At 56.6% G+C, this 23,852-nt stretch overlaps 2 protein-coding genes across 8 annotated transcripts; one reads left to right on the top strand and one right to left on the bottom strand.

The window, feature by feature from the left end:
• Positions 1-5,758: 5,758 nt before the first annotated feature.
• On the top strand, positions 5,759-9,176 carry INAFM2 (InaF motif containing 2). 4 transcript variants are annotated; one of them, XM_059660117.1, is made up of 3 exons: positions 5,759-7,327; positions 7,884-8,011; positions 8,876-9,176. In XM_059660117.1, exon 1 carries the CDS (start codon positions 6,448-6,450, stop codon positions 6,901-6,903), a length of 456 nt encoding a protein of 151 aa, XP_059516100.1. In that variant the 5' UTR covers positions 5,759-6,447; the 3' UTR covers positions 6,904-7,327; positions 7,884-8,011; positions 8,876-9,176. The 4 variants fall into 4 exon arrangements, with proteins under 4 accessions (XP_059516100.1, XP_059515932.1, XP_059516011.1 ...); XM_059659949.1 differs by having other exon boundaries at positions 8,858-9,176; XM_059660028.1 differs by lacking the exon at positions 7,884-8,011.
• A 5,156-nt stretch (positions 9,177-14,332) lies between these two features.
• On the bottom strand, positions 14,333-23,592 carry CCDC9B (coiled-coil domain containing 9B). Of its 4 annotated transcripts, none has more exons than XM_059656721.1 (11): positions 23,262-23,581; positions 22,366-22,479; positions 22,028-22,135; positions 21,302-21,457; positions 21,089-21,211; positions 20,317-20,513; positions 19,979-20,037; positions 19,326-19,379; positions 19,127-19,226; positions 18,553-18,595; positions 14,333-18,465 (listed from the first exon to the last, which is right to left on the bottom strand). In XM_059656721.1, the coding sequence occupies exons 1-11, from the start codon at positions 23,469-23,471 to the stop codon at positions 17,935-17,937; spliced, it is 1,695 nt and encodes a 564-aa protein (XP_059512704.1). In that variant the 5' UTR covers positions 23,472-23,581; the 3' UTR covers positions 14,333-17,934. The 4 variants fall into 4 exon arrangements, with proteins under 4 accessions (XP_059512704.1, XP_059512795.1, XP_059512883.1 ...); XM_059656812.1 differs by lacking the exon at positions 23,262-23,581 and adding an exon at positions 22,581-23,209 and having other exon boundaries at positions 22,373-22,479; XM_059656900.1 differs by lacking the exon at positions 23,262-23,581 and adding an exon at positions 22,581-23,208.
• Between the last annotated feature and the right edge of the window lie 260 nt (positions 23,593-23,852).

Raw genomic sequence — 23,852 nt, 5'->3', positions numbered from 1 at the left:
TGTGAATGGAGGAAGGAACAAGGCTGGATAGCAGGTGCTGAGGTTCTAATTCCTCATGTAGGAGAGGAGAGACGATCAAGAGTTTTCCGTAGAAGCCCAGGAGGGAGATGTTGCCTCTCCTCCCAAACTAAGCCCTTCTAGAATCATAGAGGGAAACATCTGGACTTGGAAGTGGAAAAGATCCGGTCCCATGTGTTTCCTTTGAAGTGCCATTTTGGACCAAACTTACTTGGAGATGTAGCGGAGTGAATACCGGATCGTTCTCAAGAAACCCAGATTTTAATCTCCAACAGAGGAAAGGTTTTTGCTGTGTGATCTAGGCAAGTTACCTGAGCTCTCTAATCTGTTAGCTTTTGATCATTTCTAAGATTCCTTCCAGCTCTAAAAATCTCTCTTTTTCCAATCAGAAGGGTCAACCTTGTCACTTTTACCTCCCACCTTTCCTCTGGGAGATGTAGAGCTGTAGACGGCAGGACAGGATTGGCCCCTGCCACAGCAGGGTACTCTTGGACACAGTCCGCATCTTCCCTGCCTCTGCTTACCCGTCTGTGAAATGAGCCCATTTTCCTAAGAGTGAGGAAAATAAGTTAGACTATGTCCTTCTCCAGGCGGGCATGGTGCATTGCACTTAAGGAAGGCCCTCAGGAAGATGGCTTGCTTCTGTCCTTATTCCTGTCCTCGTCCATCTTTTGATCAGGACCTGGGCAAAGCCGCAGGGAGCAAGCCCCTCAACCTTGTGAATAACAGGAAGTTATTGTGAATAACAGGAAGTCAGTGAGAACAGGGGATGTGTTGGTAGACACACTCAGGATCCCAAGACCCCCTAACGTGCTGGAGTCACAGCCTGAACCTCAAAGGTGAAATGAACATGGCTTAACTGAGAAATCTGGGCTTGGCTCCACGGCACCGACTGTGCAAGGACAGGTTGGGGAAGTGGCGGCTTAGCAGAAGCAAGTGTGAATAAAACTGAGGGTTTTTGCTGACAGCCAGCTCCCTATGAGTCAAATGAAAAGGCTGCCAGGAAAGCAGACAGACTCTGAGGCTGGGAGTTGAAGTCGAACACTGAGCCCAGTGGCTCTCCATCTTGATATCAACCAGAATCCCCTGGGAAGTTCTGGTAGCACTGTGTCCTTGCTGTGCCCAGGCCCTCTGAATCAGGACCTGGGAGGGGGGAGGGGAGAGAGGGGGAGGAAGGTGAGGAATTTGTATTTCTAAGTTTCACCCTTGGTTCCAATGTGCAGCCAGAGCCCTAGAACCAACGAAGACGCAGTCACATTCTCATTCCTGTCCTGTCAGACCACGTCTGATGTACTCAGGGACTTCCGATTAGTTGCTTTATCGTCGGGGAACACGCGGCAGGAGGGCATTTGGTGGAGGACAGCCAGGATGTAGGATGACACCACACTCTGCGAGGACTGGTGGAGGGAACCATGGCTCAGAGGCTCAGGTGGCCAGGAGGTCTACCTTCAGATGGATGAGACTTGTTCTCCTGGGTCCCCAAGGTTAGAATCTTAGGTGACTTAGGTGACTAGACTGTCTTAGTTCAGGCTTCTCATATAAGGAAGATTTGCTTGCAGGAAGTTTATGGGGAGGCACTCTCAGAAACAACATGGCATCCGAGGAAGTGAAGGAGTCAGGACTGAGCAGAGGAATACATTGATCAGCGATCAATCACAACAAAGGACGCCTCCACAGGGAGCTCTGGAGTGGGGGTGACGCTTCGGACCTGGCCCCACCTGAGGCAAGAGGGCTGGACCTCTGCGTCCCCCAATGACCAGGCGGATTGTCCCTAGGAAGAGCTCGGGAAGTAGGGGCAATCGTTCCTCCTACTTACCTTCCTGTAAGATTCCCGGAGAAAACAGTCACTAGGATTCTGGAGGAGCTATTTCCACACAAAGCAAACTGCCCATACGAAGCATGGAGGTCTAAGCCATGTCCGGGGAGGCCCTGTTGCGGTGGCTGTGGCACCCCCCCCCCCAGGTCCTGCACCCGGGACCGAGAAACATAACCCCAAATTGCAGGGGCGGCTGCGGGCTCACAGCTGAGCCTCTCCCTGGACACTTCCAAAGGGAGCCACCGGGCCCGGCTTCCTGAGCAGGGACAATCCGCCTGGCCAGTGTGGGGACGCAGAGGTCCAGCCCTCTTGCCTCAGGTGGGGCCAGGTCCGAAGCGTCACCCCCACTCCAGAGCTCCCTGTGGAGGCGTCCTTTGTTGTGGCTGCATCGCTGGTCAGTGTATTCCTCTGCTCAGTCCTGACTCCCCACTCCTGCAGCCTGTCTTGGTGTCACTGACAGTCAGCATTCTCCCCGCCCCATTACCCAGGCTAGATTCTCTTTACTTCAGTTTGTACCTCTGCTGGCCCAGGTGGCTCACCTGGTGGCATTCCTGAGGGGTCTGAGTGCCTAATCACCAGGCCCTTCTCAAACCAGGCTTCTGAATTTGTTTACTTACTATAAAAACTGGGCAAGGGAGTACCAAGAGACACCCAGGTGCATCACCTGCGTGCCAAACATGTTCTTTCCTAACCCTACTGTGTAGCAGCAGCCCACCTTTGTAAAGGGCCAGGGTCACGTATCCCTGCCAGGAAGTGACTCCTTTCTCTGCCTGCTGGTCTCGGTGCAAGGAGTCCGAAGGATGAAAAGCAGCCACACGGAGCATCGATGGGATCCTTGCTCTGTCTCCTGCTGGGAGTGTTCCGCCTCTGGGACCCAGATTCTCTAAACCACCTGGAACTGTAGGAATAGGAAGCCCAAAACCCACCCCTACCCCAAGGGTCACTGGGAGTGATGGTAAGTGAGGTTATTCCTCCTTCTACCCCTTGTTCCCTAGACCCCTGTATTTAGCTGCTGAGCCAAAGCCCAGATTTTAGTTATTGGACAGGGTGCACACTTCACACCGGAGCACACAGTACTAAGATGGTGCTTCAGCTGCGCCTTTGAAAGGCAGTTCTCTTACTCTATCAACTCTATTCACCAGCGGGCAGCAAAGTATGTGATGTGCCCAGACGATTATATGACCACTCTTTTGCTAGAAAGTGGGACTCTTGATCTGATGCAACATTATGTGAGATCCTAGGTCAGTCAGTGAATCACACACCCTTTCAGCCCTTGGAGAGTGGTGCTGGTTGAGACCGTTAGCAAGAATATATGCTCATTCACGTCAAGATGGGTCACCAACCCTTCCAGAGTGCCTACCTGATCAGTTGTTGTGATACCAGGAACCTAAGTGCTGAGTATGGTACCTAGCCCATCAGGGCGTGGATGTTGCTGCTGTTATCATGGTTCAGAACTTTCCAAGGCTGCCTGCGGGAGCAGACAAGGTACGCGGTCGTGGAGGGTCTTTTAGTTGACGCTCCATAGGGATGTCCTTCTAGGGTCCATTGGAGTATTTACAAGAGATGACCCTCTGGGCCCTTTCTGTCCCCACCCTGCCGAGATGCTGATTTCTCTCTCTCTCCTACCCTTACTGGGGGAGCGGCACTTAGGGCAGCATATGCACCTTCAGGCCACTAGGGGGCCACTTAGTTGCCTGCAGCAGGAATACACTAATGGTTTCTTAATGGCTCAAGCGCCAGGGAGATCAGGCTCAATTATATCTGAAAGCAATTTGAGTTCTGGGGCAAAAGACACTATGTAAATCCAGATAATAAATAGGGCTTATTGATAGGTTAAAGAATCTGGCACTGTTTAGTTTAGAGAAAAATAGGCTGAGAGGAATTGAATAAGTGCTTCTCAAGTATGCTTATTCTTTAGTATAGACAAGAATGGCATGCTGTTTTCCGCTCCACTGAGAACCAAGCAAGAAGAAAGAAGTTTAATTTTCAACAGAAGAAATACCGAGTGAATTCAAGGGGGAGGTTTTGGGTTGGCCTTACCTGGAATCTTTCGGAATAATTTACCTTGTATAGTTGGTATGATCAGTCCTGCCAGGAAAGCCAGGAGAGCAGGGGAGAGGAGAGGACAACATCTAGAGGCAATTCAGGGGTTTTAACTTAGCAGCCCCCCCCCCCCCCCCGTGGCTGACCTGGGAGCAGGATGGGAAGGAGTGGTTGTCTTTCACACACTCCAAACTTCCAATGTTCGTGAAATTTCTCGGAAAGTGAAAAGGCAGGCTGTTCTGGAAATAGCATCCCGTTGGCCACTGTTCGTGGCGGCTCGCAGCTGGACCTCAGGGATGAGAGTGAGGGGTCAGGTTATAGGCCTTTGGCTCCCTTGGCCATCAGCACACTCAGTTCCTGAAGCCACCTGACTTGTGTAATTGGTCAGAACTGCCCAAGGGCTAAGAAGCTGCCCCCGGGAGCAGGCAAGGTCCACCATCACAGAGAATCTCGACGGGACACGGAAGAGTGCTCCATAGGACGCTGTGCAGGAGGTTCTAGGGCAGTGGTTCTCAACCTCCCTAATGCCGCGACCCTTTAATACAGTTCCTCATGTTGTGACCCAAACGTAACATTATTTTCGTTGCCACTTCATAACTGTAATTTTGCTACTGTTATAATCGGAATGTAAATATCTGATATGCAGGATGTATTTTCATTGTTACAAATTGAACATAATTAAAGCATAGTGATTAATCACGAAAGCAACATGTAATTATATATGTGTTTTCCAATGGTCTTAGGCGACCCCTGTGAAAGGGTCGTTCGACTCCCAAAGGGGTCGCGACCCACAGGTTGAGAACCGCTGTTCTAGGGTCTGTGGGGGTGTTTACGAAAGATCGCCTTTTGGGCCCCTCCAGTCCCCACCCTCCCTTGGTTCTCTGATTTCTCTCACTAGTGCGGCAGGACAGCAGTGTTGGGAAGGGGATTCCTCACAATGGGGCATCCTGTCTGGATACCACAGGTCTCCTGTGGAGGATGAGGGAATGGGAAAGGCAGAGGGTCCTGCCCCACAGAGCCAGAAGCCAAAAGTCAGGCTCCCATCTGCAGGGGCAGAAGTTGGGGGGAAGCTGTCCACCCACAGAAGCCCATCACGGCCACCGTCCTCTCCCCACACCGGCACAGTCGCCCACACCCAGGTGGTCCATACACCCGGTTCTGGGAACCTGGGAAGCAGAATTCAAGGAGGAGGGACCTAGACATTCTGGAAAGTCCTGTAGAGGGAGAATAGGGAGAAGAGAAGGCAGGAGAGAAGAGGGCAGGAGGAGGGGGGAGGCGCCGGGGAAAGCGTCTGCTGGAGTCCGAGCTGGGAGAGGGGTCGTCAGAACCGACCCGGGGGAAAAAGCTCACATGCGAGCGGGGGTGGGGGTGGGGTGGGGGCGAGGGAACAAACGCCCAGGCCGGGAGGGGATGGGAGGTGGGAAAAGCTCTTGGAGCCGCTCCACGGGTTCCGTGCAGCCCCTTGACCCGGGGGGGGGGGGGTCGGAAGTCCCCCAAAAGCAGGATGACACCTGTTGCAAACGTTGGCACTAAGATGGGAGGCGAGCCTGGAAAACCAGCTTGGCACGTGGTGCTGGTCCGGAAGCTCCGCGCACCCTGACTGGGGCCCTCAGAGGACGGGGAATCGGATCGATTTCAGCCCCGAAGCCCCAAGCCCTGAAGCCCGAGCGGGACGGGGACGGGAACAGGGGTGGGGCCGGCGGGGAAGGGGCGCGACGTTCCGGGAGCACCGTGCGCGGGGCCGGTCCTTGCCTGCGGGCGCGGGGCGTGGGTTAGCCTCGCTGGGGGCAAAGGTCTGGAAGGCCACGTGGAGCGGGGCGCGAGCGGGCAGCACGCGCGTGCAGTCACCCCCGCTCCGGGTGCAATGGCCTGGGGCCTCTGTCCCTCCCCGGGACCGTCAGCAGGGAGGAGAGTCGCCAGAGTTGACAGCTCCGCGCTGCGCCCGCCCCTTCCCTGTGCGCTCTCCTCCCCACAGGACGCGGGTTCCCCTTTAAAGCAGCAGCACCGGAGCCCCCCTCCTCGCGCGTGGCCCGCGCGGGGCTGCGGCGACGCTGCCCCTTTAAGACCAGCCTCCTTTAACCCTCGCGCACCCGGGCGCCCGGCGGACTCGCGGCGCCGACAGAAGCCCGCCTCCCGCGGCGCTTCCGGACCCCGGCGTCGCCCCTTTAAGAGCAGCCCCCCGCGGCGCTCCCGCCCCGGTCCCGGCGCGCGAGGCGGGGGAGCCGGGCTGGAGCAGCGCGGTCGGCGCGGCCACTGGAGACCGAGCGGCCGGCGGCCGGGCAGACGGTGGCGGCGGCGGATGGGGACGCGGAGCCGGGCGGCTGCGGCGGCTGTGGCTGTGGCGGCGGCGGGGAAGCAGCTGACGGGCCGGCGGCGGCGGCGGCGCTGGCGGCGGTGACTGGCCCAGGCCCCGGCGGCGGCAGCAGCGACGCGGTGGCAGGCTGCGGGCGGGCGGTGTGAGGAGCGCGGAGCGGCCGGGCCCCGGGGCGCCCCCGCCCCCCGTCCTCCAGGCCGCCAGGCCCCCGCCCGCCGGGGCCGTGGAGCGCCGCGCCAGAGGCCGGGGCCCCCCCATGAAGGAGCGCGACGCGGCCCCGTCCGAGCGGGGCAAGCCGGCCACCTACACCGGGGACAAGAAGGCGAAGATGGCGGCCAAGACCAACAAGAAGTGGGTCCGGCTCGCCACCGTGTTCGCCTACGTGCTGTCCGTGTCGCTGGCCGCCATCGTGCTGGCCGTCTACTACAGCCTCATCTGGCAGCCGGTGGGCGCCGGGACCTCGGCGGGAGCCGCCGGCCCGCCCCCCGGCGGCTCCAACGCCACCGGCCAGTCCGGGACCTCGGGGGCGGCCGCGGGGCCCAACGCCACCGGCTCCTCCCGCCGCGAGGCGCCGCGCGACGCGCCCCCGCTGCAGGCGGCCGGGCCCCCGCCGCCGGAGCCCCCGGCCGACAGCCCCCTGGCCGGGCCGCCGGGGCGGGCGCCCGGGCCGGAGGAGGACGAGGAGGAAGCGGCGGCGCCCGGGAGCCGATGAGGTCCTCGCCCCCGGGCGGCGCGGAGCCGCCCTCCCGGAGCCTGGGCGCGGGACTTGGCAGCCGGACGGAGCGCCCGCGGCGGGGACCCTCGCGGAGCGAACGCCGCCTTCCCCGACGGCCGCCGAGCGCTGGGGCGCGTGGCCTGCAGCGCGACCTTCCGCGGAGCGACCACGATTCGTCCGGGACTCGGGGGTTCGGTCTCCCCAGGACTGTGCGGCGGCGCCGGGTGTATGAGCCATAAGGGGGCGCGGGGGGGGGGTGTCCCGGCACCGAACCTTCTGCGCCGCTGGCGGTGGTGCATCCTTCGCGCCGGGGGGACTCGGGCTTCCCCCCGAGACTCAGGGGAAAGAGGGAGCCGTTCGGGCTCGTAAATCAGCTGAAGCTGTCGGAAGGCGGGAGGGCACCAGGAGGAGGGGAGCTCAGGTACGTCAGCCTCGTGGCCGTGGCCACAGATGCGTTTAATTTATAGACCCCTGTATATAGTGGCTGACATAGGCGCCAGAAGCTGTAATTACATCGTGTTATATATATTCTCCCACCCCCTGGGTAGCCGATGGGGCCGGGCCAGGGCTGTTCGCTGGGCCCCGAAGTGCAGCCGGCCACAGGGCACAAACTGTTTTTTCCGTCATCCATTCTTTCCCCGATTTCCCCTCCTACTTGAGAAATAGGTTTATGACATAAAAAGCGTAGAATCACTCTTGGACTTGTTGAAAGGACCGTGGAAACCCTTACCGTGGTCGGCAAACTGCGGCTCACGAGCCACATGCGGCTCTTTGGCCCTGTCCTAAGCCTTAGGGGTACCCTAATTAAGTTAATAACAGTGTACCTACCTATATAGTTTAAGTTTAAAAAATTTGGCTCTCAAAAGAAATTTCAGTCGTTGTACTGTTGACATTTGGCTCTGTTGACTAATGAGTTTGCCGACCACTGCCCCGGAGGAGAAGTAGAAGCAGTTTGGGGAGGGGGGGTCCCACCCTAGTGCCCCCACCCAGGAGGTTTGCTGTGGCACCCCGAGTGTCCGGATATGGGCCAGGAAGGAAGGAAGGGAAAGAGCCATGCCTGTGTGTCTTCAGTCTTTGGCCTCACGGTTTAGGAAGAGCAAGCTTTGTAAGTAGAGTGTTTGTTCTATCCCCCGCTCCCCAAAATCTTGTCTTGGTCCAGTAAGCATCCCAGCCTTCCCTCCTTCCTGAGCTTGTCCAGGCAATTTAGCCCAGCGATTGGGATGGAATTTGTTGTGAAATCGGAGCTTTGAACACATCCCCTAGTTTAAAAGATGGGCTTTAAAGCTCAGGACTGTGCGTGGTTAATAGACGAGTGGTGGCGGCAAGGTTCAGTGGGCTTGTCTTTACCTCTCCTGATAAAAACGCCTGTGCGTTTACTGAGAGGAGAAACATCAAGGGGAATGACACTTGCAGAGCTCTGGGGCAGCAGGAATTATACATCCTCAATTAGGATTCCATTTCCTCCTGCCACTTGCTTTTAGGCAATTGAGTGTGGGTATGACAAGATACCAAACCCCTTAATGTTTCCTTTTTGGGAAATGAGGCACCTTTAAAAAAAAAAAAAAAAAGACAAATTTCGCCACCTGAGCCCAGAAACAGTTTGTCTCTCCAGTTTTCTGGCCTACACTCTAGTTAGCTCTGATCCAAGGAGGCACAGCCTTGCTTTAAGCCATGTCCTGTTGTGGGCAAGAAAACTGCAGCTGAGCTGTCATAGCCTGGGGGCAGGCTGGCCGCACCCCCACAGTGTCCCGCTGGGGGAGATTTCTGAGCTGCTGACTTGACTTTGGTCATTAGAAAGCCTCTGAGGCCTTTTAAAATTTTGGTGGGGACCCATGGGGGAGAAACATAAAATGCCACTTTATAACTTCAATAGTAGCCTGTACTTTATATTTATTGTGTGAATTTTTAGTCCTATATTTTAATAATTTATAAATGGATCTCTTATTCCAAGGATTCTTTGAACTTGCAGGCGAACATCTGGGAGTCCAACCCCCGTCCCCATCCTGACCCCTGCATTCGGGACTGTTGGATCCACTCTGGGACGGATCAGAGTCTAGAGAGACCACTCCTAGGCCCAACTGCTGGCCTCCTGACTCTCACGCCTTCACTGGAACTGGGACATTCATTCCAGCCCTAGCTGTGAACATGACCAGAGACATTATTTATAACTCAGCCATTTAAGATATACCTGTACTCAAAAAAGTCTTGTATATTTTTTAAAAGTTTTATTTTTCAGGTGAACAAAAATACATTCTAAGAACTCTGCGTAAGCCTGTGTAAGTTGTTTCTGTTTTCGAATTTCTTGGGGGAAGGAGTAGAAGTTGGAAGAGGAAATGGTCTGAGATGTGGTGGATGGCTGATGGTAAATTGCTGTCGGAGGAAAAAACAATTGCCCTAATGTTCTCTGTGCCCGATGGCTTGACTGAATTGATTAGTCAAGGGTGGCAAGATCCATCTTAGTCGGGAAGCAATGACGGGGTTGGCAGAACAGTGATATCCGGCTTTAAAAGACTGAAGGGAAAAAAAAGTTCTGCTTTTATAGGACTCTGATCAGATGCCTAGCTGAAGACGCTAAGGGATCAGCCACCATGCATATTAAGAATTATTGCAAATATTGAGCTGGCTGAGAGCTGAGGTGAGGATAAGCCACCTGATAGCATCACTCTTCTCAGCTTTAAACAAACCATTGGCCCCTAGATAGTTCGGGAAATGCTAACACTGGGAAAGACACACTGAGGAGGCTGCAGTGGTTGGTCAGAGCTTTGTCTAAATGGAGGAGGCGAGAGAGCCAGATGCTGAGAGAACTTTAGATTGCTTCAAAGGTGAGGCTTTTTCTCCCCCCAAAGCAAACAATAAGACATGTGGGTGAGAAGCACAAAACTAAGGGATTAGTTATGCCGCAAAATACACGGCAAGCAATTGAGCTCAGCTCATTTGACGGCGCTGCCCAGTACACAACCAAAAGCCAGTGTTGGTGGGGCCCCCTGGGGCCTGCACTTCTACAGAGCTGTTGGGGGGTGGCTGCTGCTCTTTTACATCACCTTGTAGTCTGCAGGGGAGCGTGGAAAAAGTCCGCCCTTCTTTTATTTCCCTCCTCAGCCTACACAATGGCTTTCTGTGAGAGGGCTTGGTAAGGCAGAGCCGGAGGGGAGGGAGAGAGTTTTGTGGTTCTAGTCAGGCTCCCCTTCCCGTGGATGGTGACAGATGGCTTTTGCTGCTGCTCCCGGCTTCACACGGTGGGCCATGCAGCAGTGTGTGTGTGGCAGGGGCCTGCTGGCTGAGAGAAGGGCACCGTTCCACCAGGGCAGGGCCCCGTTGGTGGGGGGCAGTGGTCTGAAGAGGTTTATTTTCAAGGGTGAGAAGTTACCTGCAACATTGTCCAACAGCTTTTGGGCCAGAAAGGAGAGATTTGTGCAAAGGCAGTTACTTTTCCTTCAGCTGCTTTGAGCCTGCACCACCCGGATAATTCCTCGATGTTTGCTTATGTTAGAAGTTATGGCTGGCCGTGTGCTTATTCGGACAGCCTGAGTTGGAAGGAAGAGACAGACCATCCTCTTTTGAAAGTGAGGGTTGGGAGGGTGAGGGGCCAGGAGTTTGCTAAGCCGGTTACACTGAGTTTGTGTGGGTATCATTTCTCTCCCCGATGGATGCCGAGGTACAAAACGTGCTTCTCTGAAATTTTGAGCATAAGAAATGTTTTTCTTGCTCAGCTCTCGATTTCTGCACAGTATGAGACCATTTTCTGTCTACCTTGTTTTTCAGTTTTCACCAGGGAATTCTAAGATGCTGTGTTCTCTAGCTGAGTATTTATATCCTGTTTTGAAATGCTGAGTGGAGAGCATCTACTTGTTTCTACATGTTTCTTCAGGGGGAACTGAAAGGTCAGCTCCTAGGCTTTAGGGCTACCACAGCTATTTAAAGGGGTAATAATTGTCCTCCCCTTCCTGTTCGCAGAGAATGGAGGTATTTCTGGAATTGCAATTGCATTAACAAAAGGGTTACAGCTGTCGGGGCGTGTGTGTGTGTGTGTGTGTGTGTGTGTGTGTGTGTGTGTGTGTGTGTTGGTCTCTCTGGGCTGAGAGAGGGACTTTGCTCATTTCTCAGGACCAGCACGAAGCTCGGCGCCTGGCACAGTAGTAGGTGCCCCCTGGTTAGTCACTGTGTTGGATAGCCTTGTTCCTTGTGTCATTGTGGTGTCGCGGTCAGAATTCACTTGTGGACCCACATCCACAGCCCATAATCTGCTTCTAGGGAGTGGACTGATTGCCGAAGGGAACCCCTGCCAATCACAGCGGCACTGGCCTTGCTAGCTGCTGTTTTCTTCATTTGCAAGTTGGGGGACTTAGGCTGGGCCTGCGTGTTCTCTCCAGGCTCCAGAAGTCCTGGGAGCTGTATTCCACGAGGTCTTTAATGGAGGCAACTCAGAATGTGTGACCCGTTCATTGTCTCCTCCGTTCTGACCCGTTATGCCTGGTGTTGAGCTATAAAAATACCTGCCCCGTCAACAGTTTTTTTGGTCACATCTGTTTGACTTGCTGACATAGCCTGTGGGTTTCTGCTGCCAGAAAACCTATGTTACGCTCTTTGTTCCCTCCAGTATCTAATTTTAAGAATACAAAAACAAAACTTTTTTTTTTCCACACAGCCAGACTCTACCAGGCTTTCCATCCTAAGTACAGAAACCGCTATGCTCCCAGCGTGCACGGAGCCACCTGGTCAGTAAGGAGCACAGTTCCCGTGTGCTACGCTGAACCTTCACTAAGCTACTGCTAAGGGGCCCGAAAATTACTGCACAGTTCTCACCCCAAGGCATGTACAGCCGTGCCAACAAGAATCTACACCCTTGTTATTGCCCTGTTTTCTTAACTTCAGTAATCTGTTTTTGCTAATAGCTTATCAGTTAAACAGCAACAAGATTCTAACTTAATTTAGATTGTTTTCCATAAACCACTACCATTAATTCAAGAACTATTTATTTAGTGCCTACAGTGTGACAAGTGAGCCTCAAAAGTCCCAAAACCAACTTGTCCAAAAAAGCAATTATGTTGATTACCAAGGATTTATTTTTAAATATACTTCTCTCTGCTGCCTCCATAGTATCCTGAGTCATGAGTTGAGTCTCCCCCGACTGTGTTCTGGAGGCCACTTATCCCCTCAGCTCTCTGCTGGTCAGTCTGGGCAATGTGTGTCACAGCAGCCAGTCCTTGATCCATTGACAGCTCACAGTATCGTGAGACCTGGGTTGGAGGCGCGTGCTCTTAGGAAGGACTCCTGAATTGGAAACTTGAGGACTCAATAATGGCATTGGTTATGGCCCTTGAGAGCAAATGGAGGCGATAGATGCGACAGGGCTTGGAGATCTTGGGAATAAAAGTACAGTGTACACGCATGAGACCTTATATTTTCAAGGGAATGTCTGTCCCTTTGGGAAAAATGGATGCATGGAAAGAAATGTGAAGGGACAGGTGGCAAACACCACACCCGTGCCCAGACCATCAGCATGAGCCGCCCTGGGAACTTCAGAAATGCCATGTCTTGGGCCCCACCTCAGACCAACTGGATGAGAAATCCAGGAATGGAGCCCAGCATTGTGTTTTAACTAGCTTCCAGGTGATTCTGATGCATCAGAACCACTGGTCCGGCCTTTCCCTCTGAACCTGTAACAGGTGAGGGTATTCCTGTTAGTTATTTTGATTTCAGAGAGAGGAAGGGAGAGAGAGAGAGAGAGACATCAATGTGAGAAAAACATCAACCAGCTGCCTCCTGCACATGCCCTGACCGGGAATCAAACCCACCACCTCTTGGTGTGCGGGGTGATACCCAACCAACGGAGCCACACTGCCAGGGCTGGGGGTATTTCTGTTTTGACAGATGATTATCAAGGGGGCTTTTGATCTTCTTGGTTGAAGCCAGCTGCCCTGCTAGGGGGAAGGGAAATGCTGTGTCCCCAGAGTTTGTGCGAAAAGGGGAAAAGCCTACAGTGTTGAATATTTGTGACAGTTACAGCATTACTTGCCCTGGAGAGCTCGTTAAGGAGGAGGCGGTCCTCTCGCCCCTTCCTACAAAGGTGCGGCTGTGTTAGCCTCACCTCCTCCCTGAGCCCGCTGCTCCTCCAGCCAGTCCTTAAAAGGAGCAGTGGGTGCCACATTGGTTCCTTCTGGTGCCAGGTCTGCGCAATTTCACTTCCCTGGCGTCAAGTGGATGCTTAATGAGAGGCTGTGACGCGGCCAGCAGCCTTGTTGAGAAAAAGCAGCCTCAGTCTGGGCCTTATGCTGGCTCCTCTCATTGCCTTTCCCAGCCTTGAGCTCTCCCCCTCAGCGAGGTTGTGGTTACCCAGTGTCAGCCCTTCCTCATGAGCCCCGATAACCCTTGCTCAGCAAGACGCTTGCCGGGGCCTGTGGATGCTGATGAACGACTCAAGGGGCAGCAGGGAAGTGGTTGGTGCCTTTACTTTCTCCTATGCCCTTGATCCCCTCTGATTAATCCCCAAATAAGAAGGTATGTCGGGTTTTTGCAGTTTCCTTTGTTCTTCTGGGGAGCTAGTACCATCTTTACCTGTTATTCCAGTCTCTGGGGCCAGGGTTGGGACTGGAGTTGACTGGTGGTCAAACCTTCCCATCTTGTGCCTTGTTGGGTAGCTGGGGAGCCCCTGCTTCCAGGGATCCCCAATTACCCATCCCTTGACCATAAGAAAATAGATTCATGCTGCTCCTTTGGGTGACAAAACACTAGGAGGCATGGAGCAAACTCCACAAGTCGAGTTTGTTTGTGGGGAAATATTAAAGAAGTAAACACCAGTGGGAGTTCATGAGATTCCTAATGATGTGAACAGAGGAAAAGAGAAACCGCTCTGAACTGTGGGAGCCAATGTGCAAAGGCAGGCAGAAGCGCTTAGCACAGCGGTTCTCAACCTGTGGGTCGCGACCCCTTTGGGGGTCGAACGACCCTTTCACAGGGGTCGCCTAAGACCATCGGAAAACACATATATAATTACATATTGCTTTTGTGATGAATCACTATGCTTTAATTATGTTCAATTTGTAACAATGAAAATACATCCTGCATATCAGATATTGACATTACAATTCATAACAGTAGCAAAATTACAGTTATGAAATAGCAACGAAAATAATGTTATGGTTGGGGGTCACCACAACATGAGGAACTGCATTAAAGGGTCGCGGCATTAGGAGGGTTGAGAACCACTGGCCTAGGACATCCTCGGATCCCACTAGTGGGTGGGGACAAAGAACCCTCCCTGTAAGAGAAGGGCCACTTCCCTGAGGCTTTGACTCAGCTAGACTTCCCGGGATGAACGCTGGTGAGCTCTGTAAACCATCCCCTGTTTCCCTGAGGGTGTACTGACCCAGTGAAGATGAGACTAGAAGAGAAAGTAAAAGAAAAGATGGGAAACAAAGTAGACAGGTCACACCAAATAGCTACTTCATTTATTCAGCAAATATTCACTAAGTGCCTTCCAGGTGCCAGGCTACTATTAATAAAGTGCCTATTGTGTGCGTACTCTTATCTTTAATTTTTTGAACAACCCTTCAGGATAGGTATTACCAGCCCCATGTTGCAGATAAGAAAACAGGCTTTTAGAAGTTAAATTGACCAAGGTCATCCCGCTGGCAGATGGCAAACAGGATTCAGATTCTGTCGGATCCCAAGGCCCATGTGTGTCCCATCATCAAAAAAGGTCCTTCCCACCCTGGCCGGTGTGGCTGAGTTGGTTGGGCTTTGTCCCATGCACTGAAAGGTCGCTGGTTCAATTCCTGGTCAGGGCACATGCCCAGGTTGCTGTCTCCATCTGGGTTGGGGAAGTGCAGGAGACAGCCGATGGATGTTGCATCAATGTTTCTCTCTCTCCCTCAGCCTTCCTCTCTAAGAATCAATAAAAAATATTTTTAAAACAAAACAAAACACATATCTCCCTTACAATATGGTCTGCTGTTCCTCTCCGCGAAGTGATATGGGCCCAGCACAGAGATGCCTCCTGCCTCTTCTGCACTCCCTGTTTTGAGGCCTTCGGTAAAGTTGTCATCTCCCTGCTGGTTTCCTGTTACACTCTGTGCCCTCCCTTAGTTCCTCCAGCTCTGTGCCTGGGCTCCTGAAAGCCATGTCTCATGAAGAATTTCCCACTTTTAAGAGCAATCTTGTCTGTTGGTGGAGAAGAGAAGGGATTCTAAGAGGAAGGCTCCCAACCAGGCCTTAAGGATCCAGGAAGAGAGAAAGCCAGCCTTCCAGGACCCCGAGTTTTGTGGAGAGGCATTACCCACGTTTCCCTCCTGCTCCATATCTGGTTCTTAGAGCAGGGGGGGTGGCCCTCATAGCTGCTGGTTCCCTTTATTCTGAAGAAGGGCTCCCTTTTTGTTGTTGTTAATCCTCACCCCAGGATACTTTTTCCATTGATTATTTTAGAGTGGAAGGGAGGGAGGAGGAGAGGGACAGAGAGAGAAATATTCCTGTGAGAGAGAGACATCGATTGCTTGCCTCCCACATGCCCCAACCCGGGGCCTGGAACAAACCCAAGTACGTGCCCTTGACCAGGAATTGAACCCGAGAACTTCTGGTGCGTGGGCCGGTGCTCCACCACTGAACCACACTGGCCAGGGCAGGGCTCCCCTGTGTTGTTAAAGTTCAGTGATCTTTGCCTCGCCCTACCATCTTCCTCCAGGGAAGATGTCCTGTGCCAGTCTTCTTTCCAGCCCCTAGTGACTCCCTTCCTCCTAACATCCTTTTGGATGCGACCCTCAGGGAGAGAAGCCCTATCTGTCCACAGCCTTCTGCCCCGCTTTCTCTCTTGCTTATGTCCTGTTGTGAGGACTGAACCAGAGCTCTGCCCAAATACTAAACCCCCATCCCACAGTCAACGTGCCCTGGCACATCCCCTCGAATGAAGGCACATCTGTACAGTTGGAAGCATTGGCGTTGGGAGAAGTTTGTGAACCTTAGAATTCAAAGTCTTGATCACAGTTATTTTTGGAGACACCTGCATTCAAGGGCTCTGCCTACCCCGGCTCCACCCTTTGGGAGTCATGGGCTCCAGGGCCAGAGCAAAGCTCCAACGCCGTATCTGTGTGACTGGAAGGCGAGAGGAAAGCTTGAGCTGGGACTCTCTCATTCTTGCCTATTCATTTCACAGGGGTCTTCCTCCCATACGCATAGGAATGTTCCCAAACCCCTTTGATCAACCCACACCAGCCTCTTCCAGCCCCTTTATCTCAGCCCTTTCTCACCCAGCTTTCTCACTCTCCACCACAGGGAGCTGGCAGCCCCACTCACTGGCCTCTCCAGCATCTTCCCAGCTGCCTCAGCTCCCCACCAGCTCTGAAGCCAGGAAGCTCCCCACACAGGGCCAGCGCTTCCTCGTCCCTCACACAGCCAGCAGCAGGCAGGGAGAGTCCAGCCTGTCTTTGCCCCCAGCCCCCACATATGCTGGTCCAAACCCTTACTGCTCGAGTGGGGTCCAGGAGTCAGCAGCAGAGGCACCAGCTGGAGATGCATCAGAAATGAAAGTTCCCAGGCCTGCCCCCACCTGCTGAATTAGAATCTGCATTACTCTGGGCCTTCACGTGTGAGAAGCACTGCTGGAAACCGCCGGAGCCCCTCCTCACGCTTCCTGAATAGCTGGGGAGGGTGGAGTGAGAACCAGTGAGGAAGCCCAGGCTGCACCCTCATGGTCAAGGCCTCACTTTGACAGTGGAAATCCTGGGGACAATCTGGATACCTAGGGAAGCTGGTGAAGCCAGGCGCTCTCAACAGAGAGGAACAGCTACGGCAGGAGCAGAGAGGAGGGGAGCAGAGGGGGGTCCCATGGGGAGATCCAGGCAAGGGCTCGGGGGCAAAGGGTACATGTGATGAGAAAGGGAGGGTTCCTACCACCATCCCAGTCCCTGTCCCCTGTTGGGCACCTACATTCAAGAACAGCTCCTGCTGTGCAGCCTGGATCTGCCGGATGACTAGGTTTCCTCCCTCCCCCTTGCTGGCAAAGTCACTGTCGCCCACAGGCTGCATTGCTGGTAGTGTGTGCTCAGGAAATGTTTGTTGAATTGAGAGGAAGCCACAGCTTGTGCGGAGTCTGGATAATTCACCAGACGTGGGCCTCAGAGGAGGGGCAGAAATGGAGACTTAAGTAGGAAAGACAAGCCCTGCTGTCGTACTTATGGAGGGTCGCTGTTTCTCATCTCTGAGATCCTGTCTGAGCCCTCGCTTTTGCCTGACTGTGGTGCAGTGAGGTGGTGCGGGGAGGAAGTAGGCGATGGCAGGAAATGACCCCCGGCTGCAGGGCTGCTCCCTGACCCCATGCAGGGTGCACTCAGTGTCTGATCTGGTGTGGGGGGTGGTCCCAGATGGTAAGCTCTCCCACTTTACTGTGGGGAGAGGAGACTGTCCCCTCCCCTCCCACTCTCACCCATTTCAGAGAGGAAGTCTTTCTAGGGGAGACCTGAGCCTGCTCTTCTAGCCCCAGCTCAGCCTCTGCAGCTGTGGCCTCCCTTTCTCTGGGCCTCAGCCTCCTTTTCCAGACGGGTGAAGGCTTCTGGCCGCTGGATTGGCCACCCTGTGAGTCTGGGGCTGTGAGTCATCTGGGTGCAAGGCAGAGGCGAGGGGAAGGGCCCAGGCCTGGACTGGTCATGCCAGCTGCTGGGTGCCTGCACTGAGGAGCTGGACGCTGGCAGCTGGAGAGGGAGGCCACCCAGCCAGGTGCTAGGTGCTTCTCAGCCTTGCTCTCTCCCTCAGGGGTGGGGCGGCGCAGGGCCAGCTTGTGGCCGAGGCAGCAGTAGACCCAAGAGAGGGCTTACCAGCCTCAGAGACCAGGTGGGAAACACACATGCACAGGGATGTGCACAGGAGGTGCAGGGAAGGACAGCTCCTTGCCCCCACATGTCACTGTGCCAGAGAGTTTGCCAAACTGTTGAGCCAGATGGCCACAAGCCACCGCAACCAGACGCCCATCACAAAAAAGACTCTCGACTGCGATCTTTCCTTCTCTTCCCAGCCTGGTGCCCCTGCTCCCAGGAGCTCTGCTCAGCATCTCCCTGCAGGGCCAGGGCCCCCTCTTCTACTCCTCACACCTCCTGTGCCCCTCGCTCTTTGGCCAGTTCCTCTGGGGGGCCTGCTTCGCGGTGCCAGGCCCTGCTGGGCCCCAGCCTTGCCAGGCCTGTCTTTTCTGGGTTCTAGGGGCCCAGCTCCTCTTTGTGGCTCAGAGCAAGCCTGGACTTCCTGCTCAGCCTGGGGGTCATCCCACCACACAGGCTGCTCAGAACCATCCCACGGGGACACAGGACTCTCCTGGGCCCCAGGCCTCAGGCACACGCTCTTCCCAGGCCCGGGGCTACCGGCGCCTCCTAGAGAGAGGTCAAGGGGAACCAAGTCAGTGTTTTGTGGAGAGCCAGGGACCGGACTGGCTGTCGAAGCTTCTGATTCCCCTTTTGTCCCCTCCGGGGATGCTGGAGCTGGGCTGGTGGCCGGGACACTCGGGGGTCTGCCCTGCTCCATCCTGCTCTGTGTCTGTGCATGTTCCTTCTCACTCAGAGTCTGCCTGGTGCTTTCACTTCCCTGAAACAAGAGATTGGCACCGCTGGCTGGCCAACCAGGGCTCATGTCCCTAGCCCGCCCCCCCACCCCCCCTGTCCAGGTACCCACCTCCTGCCTCTCCACCTCCTCCTTGTCTTCCTTTGTCTCCCACCTGGAGAAACACAGCACACAGTAGGCCCTCCTCTTATCCACCCCACTCACGTCACCAGCACCGTAGTCAGTGGCTCCAGGGTCTCAGGAGCAACAGAGCCAGAATGAGGCTCCGGGATGCCTCCCTTCCAACCCGTCTTGCTCCCCGAATTCAGTTTCCTCTGAACACTGCCCTGCTGAGCCCCATCTCAGGTCCCCCGCTGCTCTTTATGGCCAAGCCTGAAGCACCCTGAGTTCTGTGGAGACTCCAGGCACGTCCCTGCCTGCGCTGCCTGGGAAAGGCACCTGACTTCCCGGGGGAAGGAACTGCTGTAATTACCACCGGCCTCCCTGGGCACCAGGCTCTTGCGGCTGCTGCCTTTGCTGATGGCCTCTCCCTGCGTCTCATTAACCGGCCACCAGGCCACAGGCAGCAGTCAACCAGGAGGCAGAGGCCCGGAGGGCCGGAGCGGGCACCCGGACCAGTGTGGTCCTCAGTTCCTGGGGCAGAGGGGAGCCAGGAAACCAGGAAGCTCAGACACTCCCCCGTTACCTGCGGGCCCTGCCAGTCAGCCTCTCCGTCCCTCGGGCTTTGCTGTGTAGGGCCAGGGCCACCAAGGGCCTGCTGGATGGCCCACCCTGAGTAGTACCACCTGCAAGAAACGGCCCACAAATCAAGGTGAGAAGGGCCTTCGCAGCCCGGCTCCTTCACCAGCTCATGGGACCCTGCTCCTCCCTCCCTCCTAACTCACCTCTGCCATCAGGGGACAGTGGTGGGGGCTGTAGCTTCCAGTGACTCCTGGGACCTAAGTGAGGCCAAGGAAATGGGGAAAGGGAGGGTGACAAAGGATCTAAACACCAGTTTGGAGCAGGGACACCAGTTGTCCTAGGACCAGGAAGCTGTGGGTCATTCCTGGTCCAGTTGTGAGTTTTCTGGCTCCCACACAGAGCCCTGGTCTGGCCATCAGGAGGGCTGGGTCCCTTGCTCACTGCCACTCCTGGCTCAGCGGCAGACCAGCCGCTCCAGCACCAGCCTCCCCGTGTGTAAGACAAGGGGCCAGGGATCCGCAGAGCTCTGTTCTGCGTCAGGCCAGGGGCAGGGGAGCTCGGGCTTTCGCCCATGAGGCGCCAACAGCTCAGCGGGACCCAGCAGACTTCCTGGTGAGCTTCTCCCCAGACAGCTGGGTTCAGAACCAGGGTCAGGAGCTGCGGTTTGGAGGGTGAGCAGGGAGGACATGGTGACCTCTGATAGCAAGGGAGAGGAAGGAAGATGTTCTTCCATGCTTCCTTCCAGCTCTAAAAATAAGTGGCAAACCAAGAGACAGAGAAAAGAGAGGAAGAGGGGGACAGGGGTGAAAAAAAAAAAGCCGAAGAGGGGCAGGGAGTGAGGTGGGGTGCGGCTCACCCCTGGTGCCGCCTGCCCTGCCGTGGCCCTCATCGCGAGGCCTGCTGGAGCCCTGGAGCCTGTGGAGACAGAGAGGCGTCAGGCTGCTGGTGCAGGGAGGACAGAGGCTGCAACAAGACCCACACCTGCTCCACCTCCCCCACCCGAGCCCCAGAACTGAGGGCAGCAGGAAGATGGTGGGCCCAGGAAAGATGGGGGACCCAGTGCTCACACAGAGCCCAGGCAGACCCTCACCACCCGGGGAGGGTCCTACCAGCTCTCCAAGAAGCACCCACAGTGAGGCGACCCCAAGCCCCACAGCATGTCAGCCCAACAAGCTTCCCTGCCCTGCCACCCACGTGGGCTTGGCCTTGTCCAGGTCCCATGGGCGGCGCCAGTCACCCTGTGCATCCCTGTGCCGGGCGAGGCGGGCCAGGTCAATCTCCTCCCGCTCCTGCTTCCACTGCGCATAGTCCCAGCCCTCCTCTAGGGGCCCCCACACTGGCCGGTGGGGAGCTGAGCGTCCCAGGCCTGGATTCCGGGGCTCCCGGGCACCCTGCCAGGAAAAGACACTCAGAACTATGGGGTAGAAGCAGAAAGTGCCCTTCGTTTGGAATGGAAATCCAGAGCCTACTAACCCCTTCCTCTCTCAGGTTTCACTGCCCCCGTGCAAACATTGGCTATGTTCCATCTCTAACCTGCTGTTTGCCATAGGCATGGTTTCCAGCCACTGGCTAGCTGTGTCTTTTGGGCCGTTACTTAGCCTCTCTGCCTACCATTTCCTCGTCTGTAAAACGGGGAGATAGTAGCACCTACCCACGGGGGTGCTGCAGGGGTGTGTGGCCAGGCCCAGAGTGAGGGCACCCAGCGGCTGTGAGCTAGAGCCAGGACTAGGTGCTGCTGCCACCTAGAGGTCGAACCTCACACGTGGCCGGTCCCTGGCTCCCTCCCGGCCCCACCCACTTGTCACCAGAGGTCCAGGTAGGGTAAGGGGCTGGATCACAGGTCTGGCTTACCCTCACTCTCACTGCAAGACCACCCAACATAGGGACTGGCCCGAGAACGGAAGAAAGGGTGGGAATTCTTGCTGGTGCTGCCTGGCCATGCCCCCATCCCCTCTGGAAGATATACCCTCCGAGCAGAATCCAAGCTGGCAGCCGTGTGCCTGAAGGCGCTCCGGCCCACGCCCGCTCCAGGTGACCCTTCTGCCCCCCGGTCCCTCGCTCTGGGCTTCTCACTCACGATCCGCTTGGCCTGGGGGAGGTGAGTGTGGGCACTGTGGCAGAGCTGGGGGAGGAGAGGCTGCACACCGGGCCCCGGGGCTGCCCCCACCACCCTGCTCACCTCGGCTTTGTTTTCCATGGTCACGGCCAGCTCCACCCGCTCCCCCAAGCAGAAAGTATCAGCGAGGTCCCCCACCTCCTCATCCTCCGGCATCTCATCGGCGGCTCCAGGCCGAAGGGTGCTCCTTGCCCAGTTCCGGCTGACCACCCGCTTCTCCTGCAGAATGAGGTGCTCTGCCCTCAGGCCTCGTGGGCAGTGCTGGGGGCTGGGTCCTTCGGGTGGCTCCCCAGGCTGGGCTCCACCCTGCCCCTCCCTGGAATGCCCACAGAGAAGCTGACTCCACGGGTGTTCACATGCCAGTGGCATTAGGTTATCGAGGCCTGGGGCCACCCTGGGGCCCAAGATGCCACAGTGACCGGTCATCTCTGAGCTGGGAAGTGCAGAGCAGTTGGACAATGGGGCTTTGTCCCTCATCCACTGTTCCTAGCGTTCAGTCCCAGTTCCCTGACCCCTGGGGTTTGGGGTTTGGGAGTAGCCCAGGCTTTGAGGCCCATGTACAGGGCTGTGGGGCTGAAAAGGGTATGAGGAGGCTTCTATTTGTTGGCCTTTCAGCTGTGGCCCTTAGGGGATGGGGGACAGCAGTGGCTTGGGCTGCGTGGGGTTGGGGGCTGGAGAGTAGCCCAGGACTGTAAGTGGGAGAAGCAGAGGGGCAGGGGTGTTGTCCTCCCCTGACGTGGGCTGGGCCTCCACCTCCTGCCGCCTGCCCTGCCTGCGGGTGGGGCTTACACCGGGAACCTGGCTGATGGTGACGGTGAGGCTGTCAGGGCACAGGAGCTCCGGCGTGGTCACAGCCATGCCCCCCTGCTCCGCCTGCCGCCGGTCCTCCTGGATCTCCTGGGGGACGAGCCGGGGTCAGCATAGGCCCCAGAAGCACAGAGACACAGACGCCGGCGGGACACCAGGAGGCAGTGTCCCACCAAGACCCTCCGGAGCCTCTCAGATGGACCACACCCACCCTTGCCCCGTCCCCAGCCGGAGCCCTCAGGGAGAGACCACCGCACAAGGGGTGCGGGTCAGACAGGGACGCCCAGCTGGTCCTCCCGCCCCTGGCACAGCCCACTCACCTGGTACCTGCGTAGTAGGGCCTGGTTCTTCTTGCGAAGAGCAACTATCCTCCGGTCCAGCTCTGCATCCTTCTCTTCCTGCCTGTTCATCGGGGACTCGGCTCCGTGAGGCCCCTGCAGAGGGCAGGGGGCCCGCGACCCTGACTGCTGGGCCCAACACTCACCAGTGCCCCAACCTCCCCACCAACCTGATTCTCACCACCCAAGGAACAGACCTGAGGCCCAGAGCTGGGGGCACAAGGGGAGACGGCACAGAGAGGGCCCAGCCCCGTCCCCCCTCCCTCCCCCCACACACACCCCCCCAAGGCCTGTCTGCCCATCGCTCTGCATTCTTGGGCTCAGGTCAAGGCCTCCTACCCAGGCCCCAGGCTCCCAGCAGGGGGCTGCCCCTCCCCCGGCTCTCCAGGGAGCGCCACTGCTGAGCACAGCCTGGAATGGGAGTTATAAATGGCTCTGGCAGCAGAACCTGCCGTGACTGGGAAGTTGCCAGGGGATTCAGGAGGCCGAGGAGCGAGTGGTTTGGCTCGTAGGCCGAGAACCACAGTGAGAAGAGAGGCCCCTGATTCGTCCTGAACTCCCAGGCCCTGGACCCCACTTCCCAGGCCTGCGCCCAGCCTGTGGGAAAGCGCTGTCCCCAGGGGTCCAGCCTCTCCGCTGTGAGCTGCTGGCAGTGGGCACAGGAGGGAGCCGGCTCCAGGGAGGCCCAGGTCCCTCCCTGTCTGGCTGCAGGGTCTCCTTGGTCACCAATGCCCCTGCCCAGCCCTCCGCCTGCCTAGGCACAGTCCTTTTCCTCCCAGGCCCAGCTGTCCCCAGCTGCCGCCAGAGCGTGGCTTCCTGATGTCTCATCCCTCTCCCAGCCCCAAGAAGCCCTCCACCAAGGGCGAGGTGCCACTCACAGCTGAGTGCATGGCAACAGCAGGCACGGAGAGAATTCCAGAGCAGCCCCGGGGGAGCCGAAGCAGGAGGGACGCTGGAGCCGCTGGAGCCAGGCCTCTGCCGGCCTCTCCCTGCCGGCTTCGCTGCTCAGCACACGAGATCATGTTGTGATTACAAAAGACTCCTCTGGGCTCCCGGCCAGGAACGCCTCGGCCGCTGCCCCCACCCATCCACCCTCAGAGGGCGAGGACCGGGCCGCCGGCAGCCAGCTGGTCCTGCCCAGCACCTCTCCCTGCCCTGCCCCAGTGTCCCCAGACAGACCCACAGGACTTCTCCCTGGCAGGTCGAGCCGACACAGGGGACCTGCCCCAGGCCCTGCTTTCCCCATGGCCCTGTGCCCAGCAAGGCCCCGCCTGGCCTGCCTGCAGCCAGATGGGCGGCCTTTAGCCCTCCCTTTAGTAGAGAAAGGCCCACAGGACACAGGACACAGCCCCTCGGCAACCTGGTCTGAGGGCCCCCGCCGCAGAGGAGCCTCCCTCCCTCTCCTCCCCAGCCCTCGTGAACATAATCTGAAGCGATCAAGAAGCTCACCTGATCTAGTCTCTGCTACC

Source organism: Myotis daubentonii, chromosome 1, assembly GCF_963259705.1.
Source record: "Myotis daubentonii chromosome 1, mMyoDau2.1, whole genome shotgun sequence".
Classification (NCBI taxonomy): domain Eukaryota; kingdom Metazoa; phylum Chordata; class Mammalia; order Chiroptera; family Vespertilionidae; genus Myotis; species Myotis daubentonii.
Note: the sequence above shows the minus strand (reverse complement) of the source record. Positions and strands in the feature narration are given on the sequence as shown.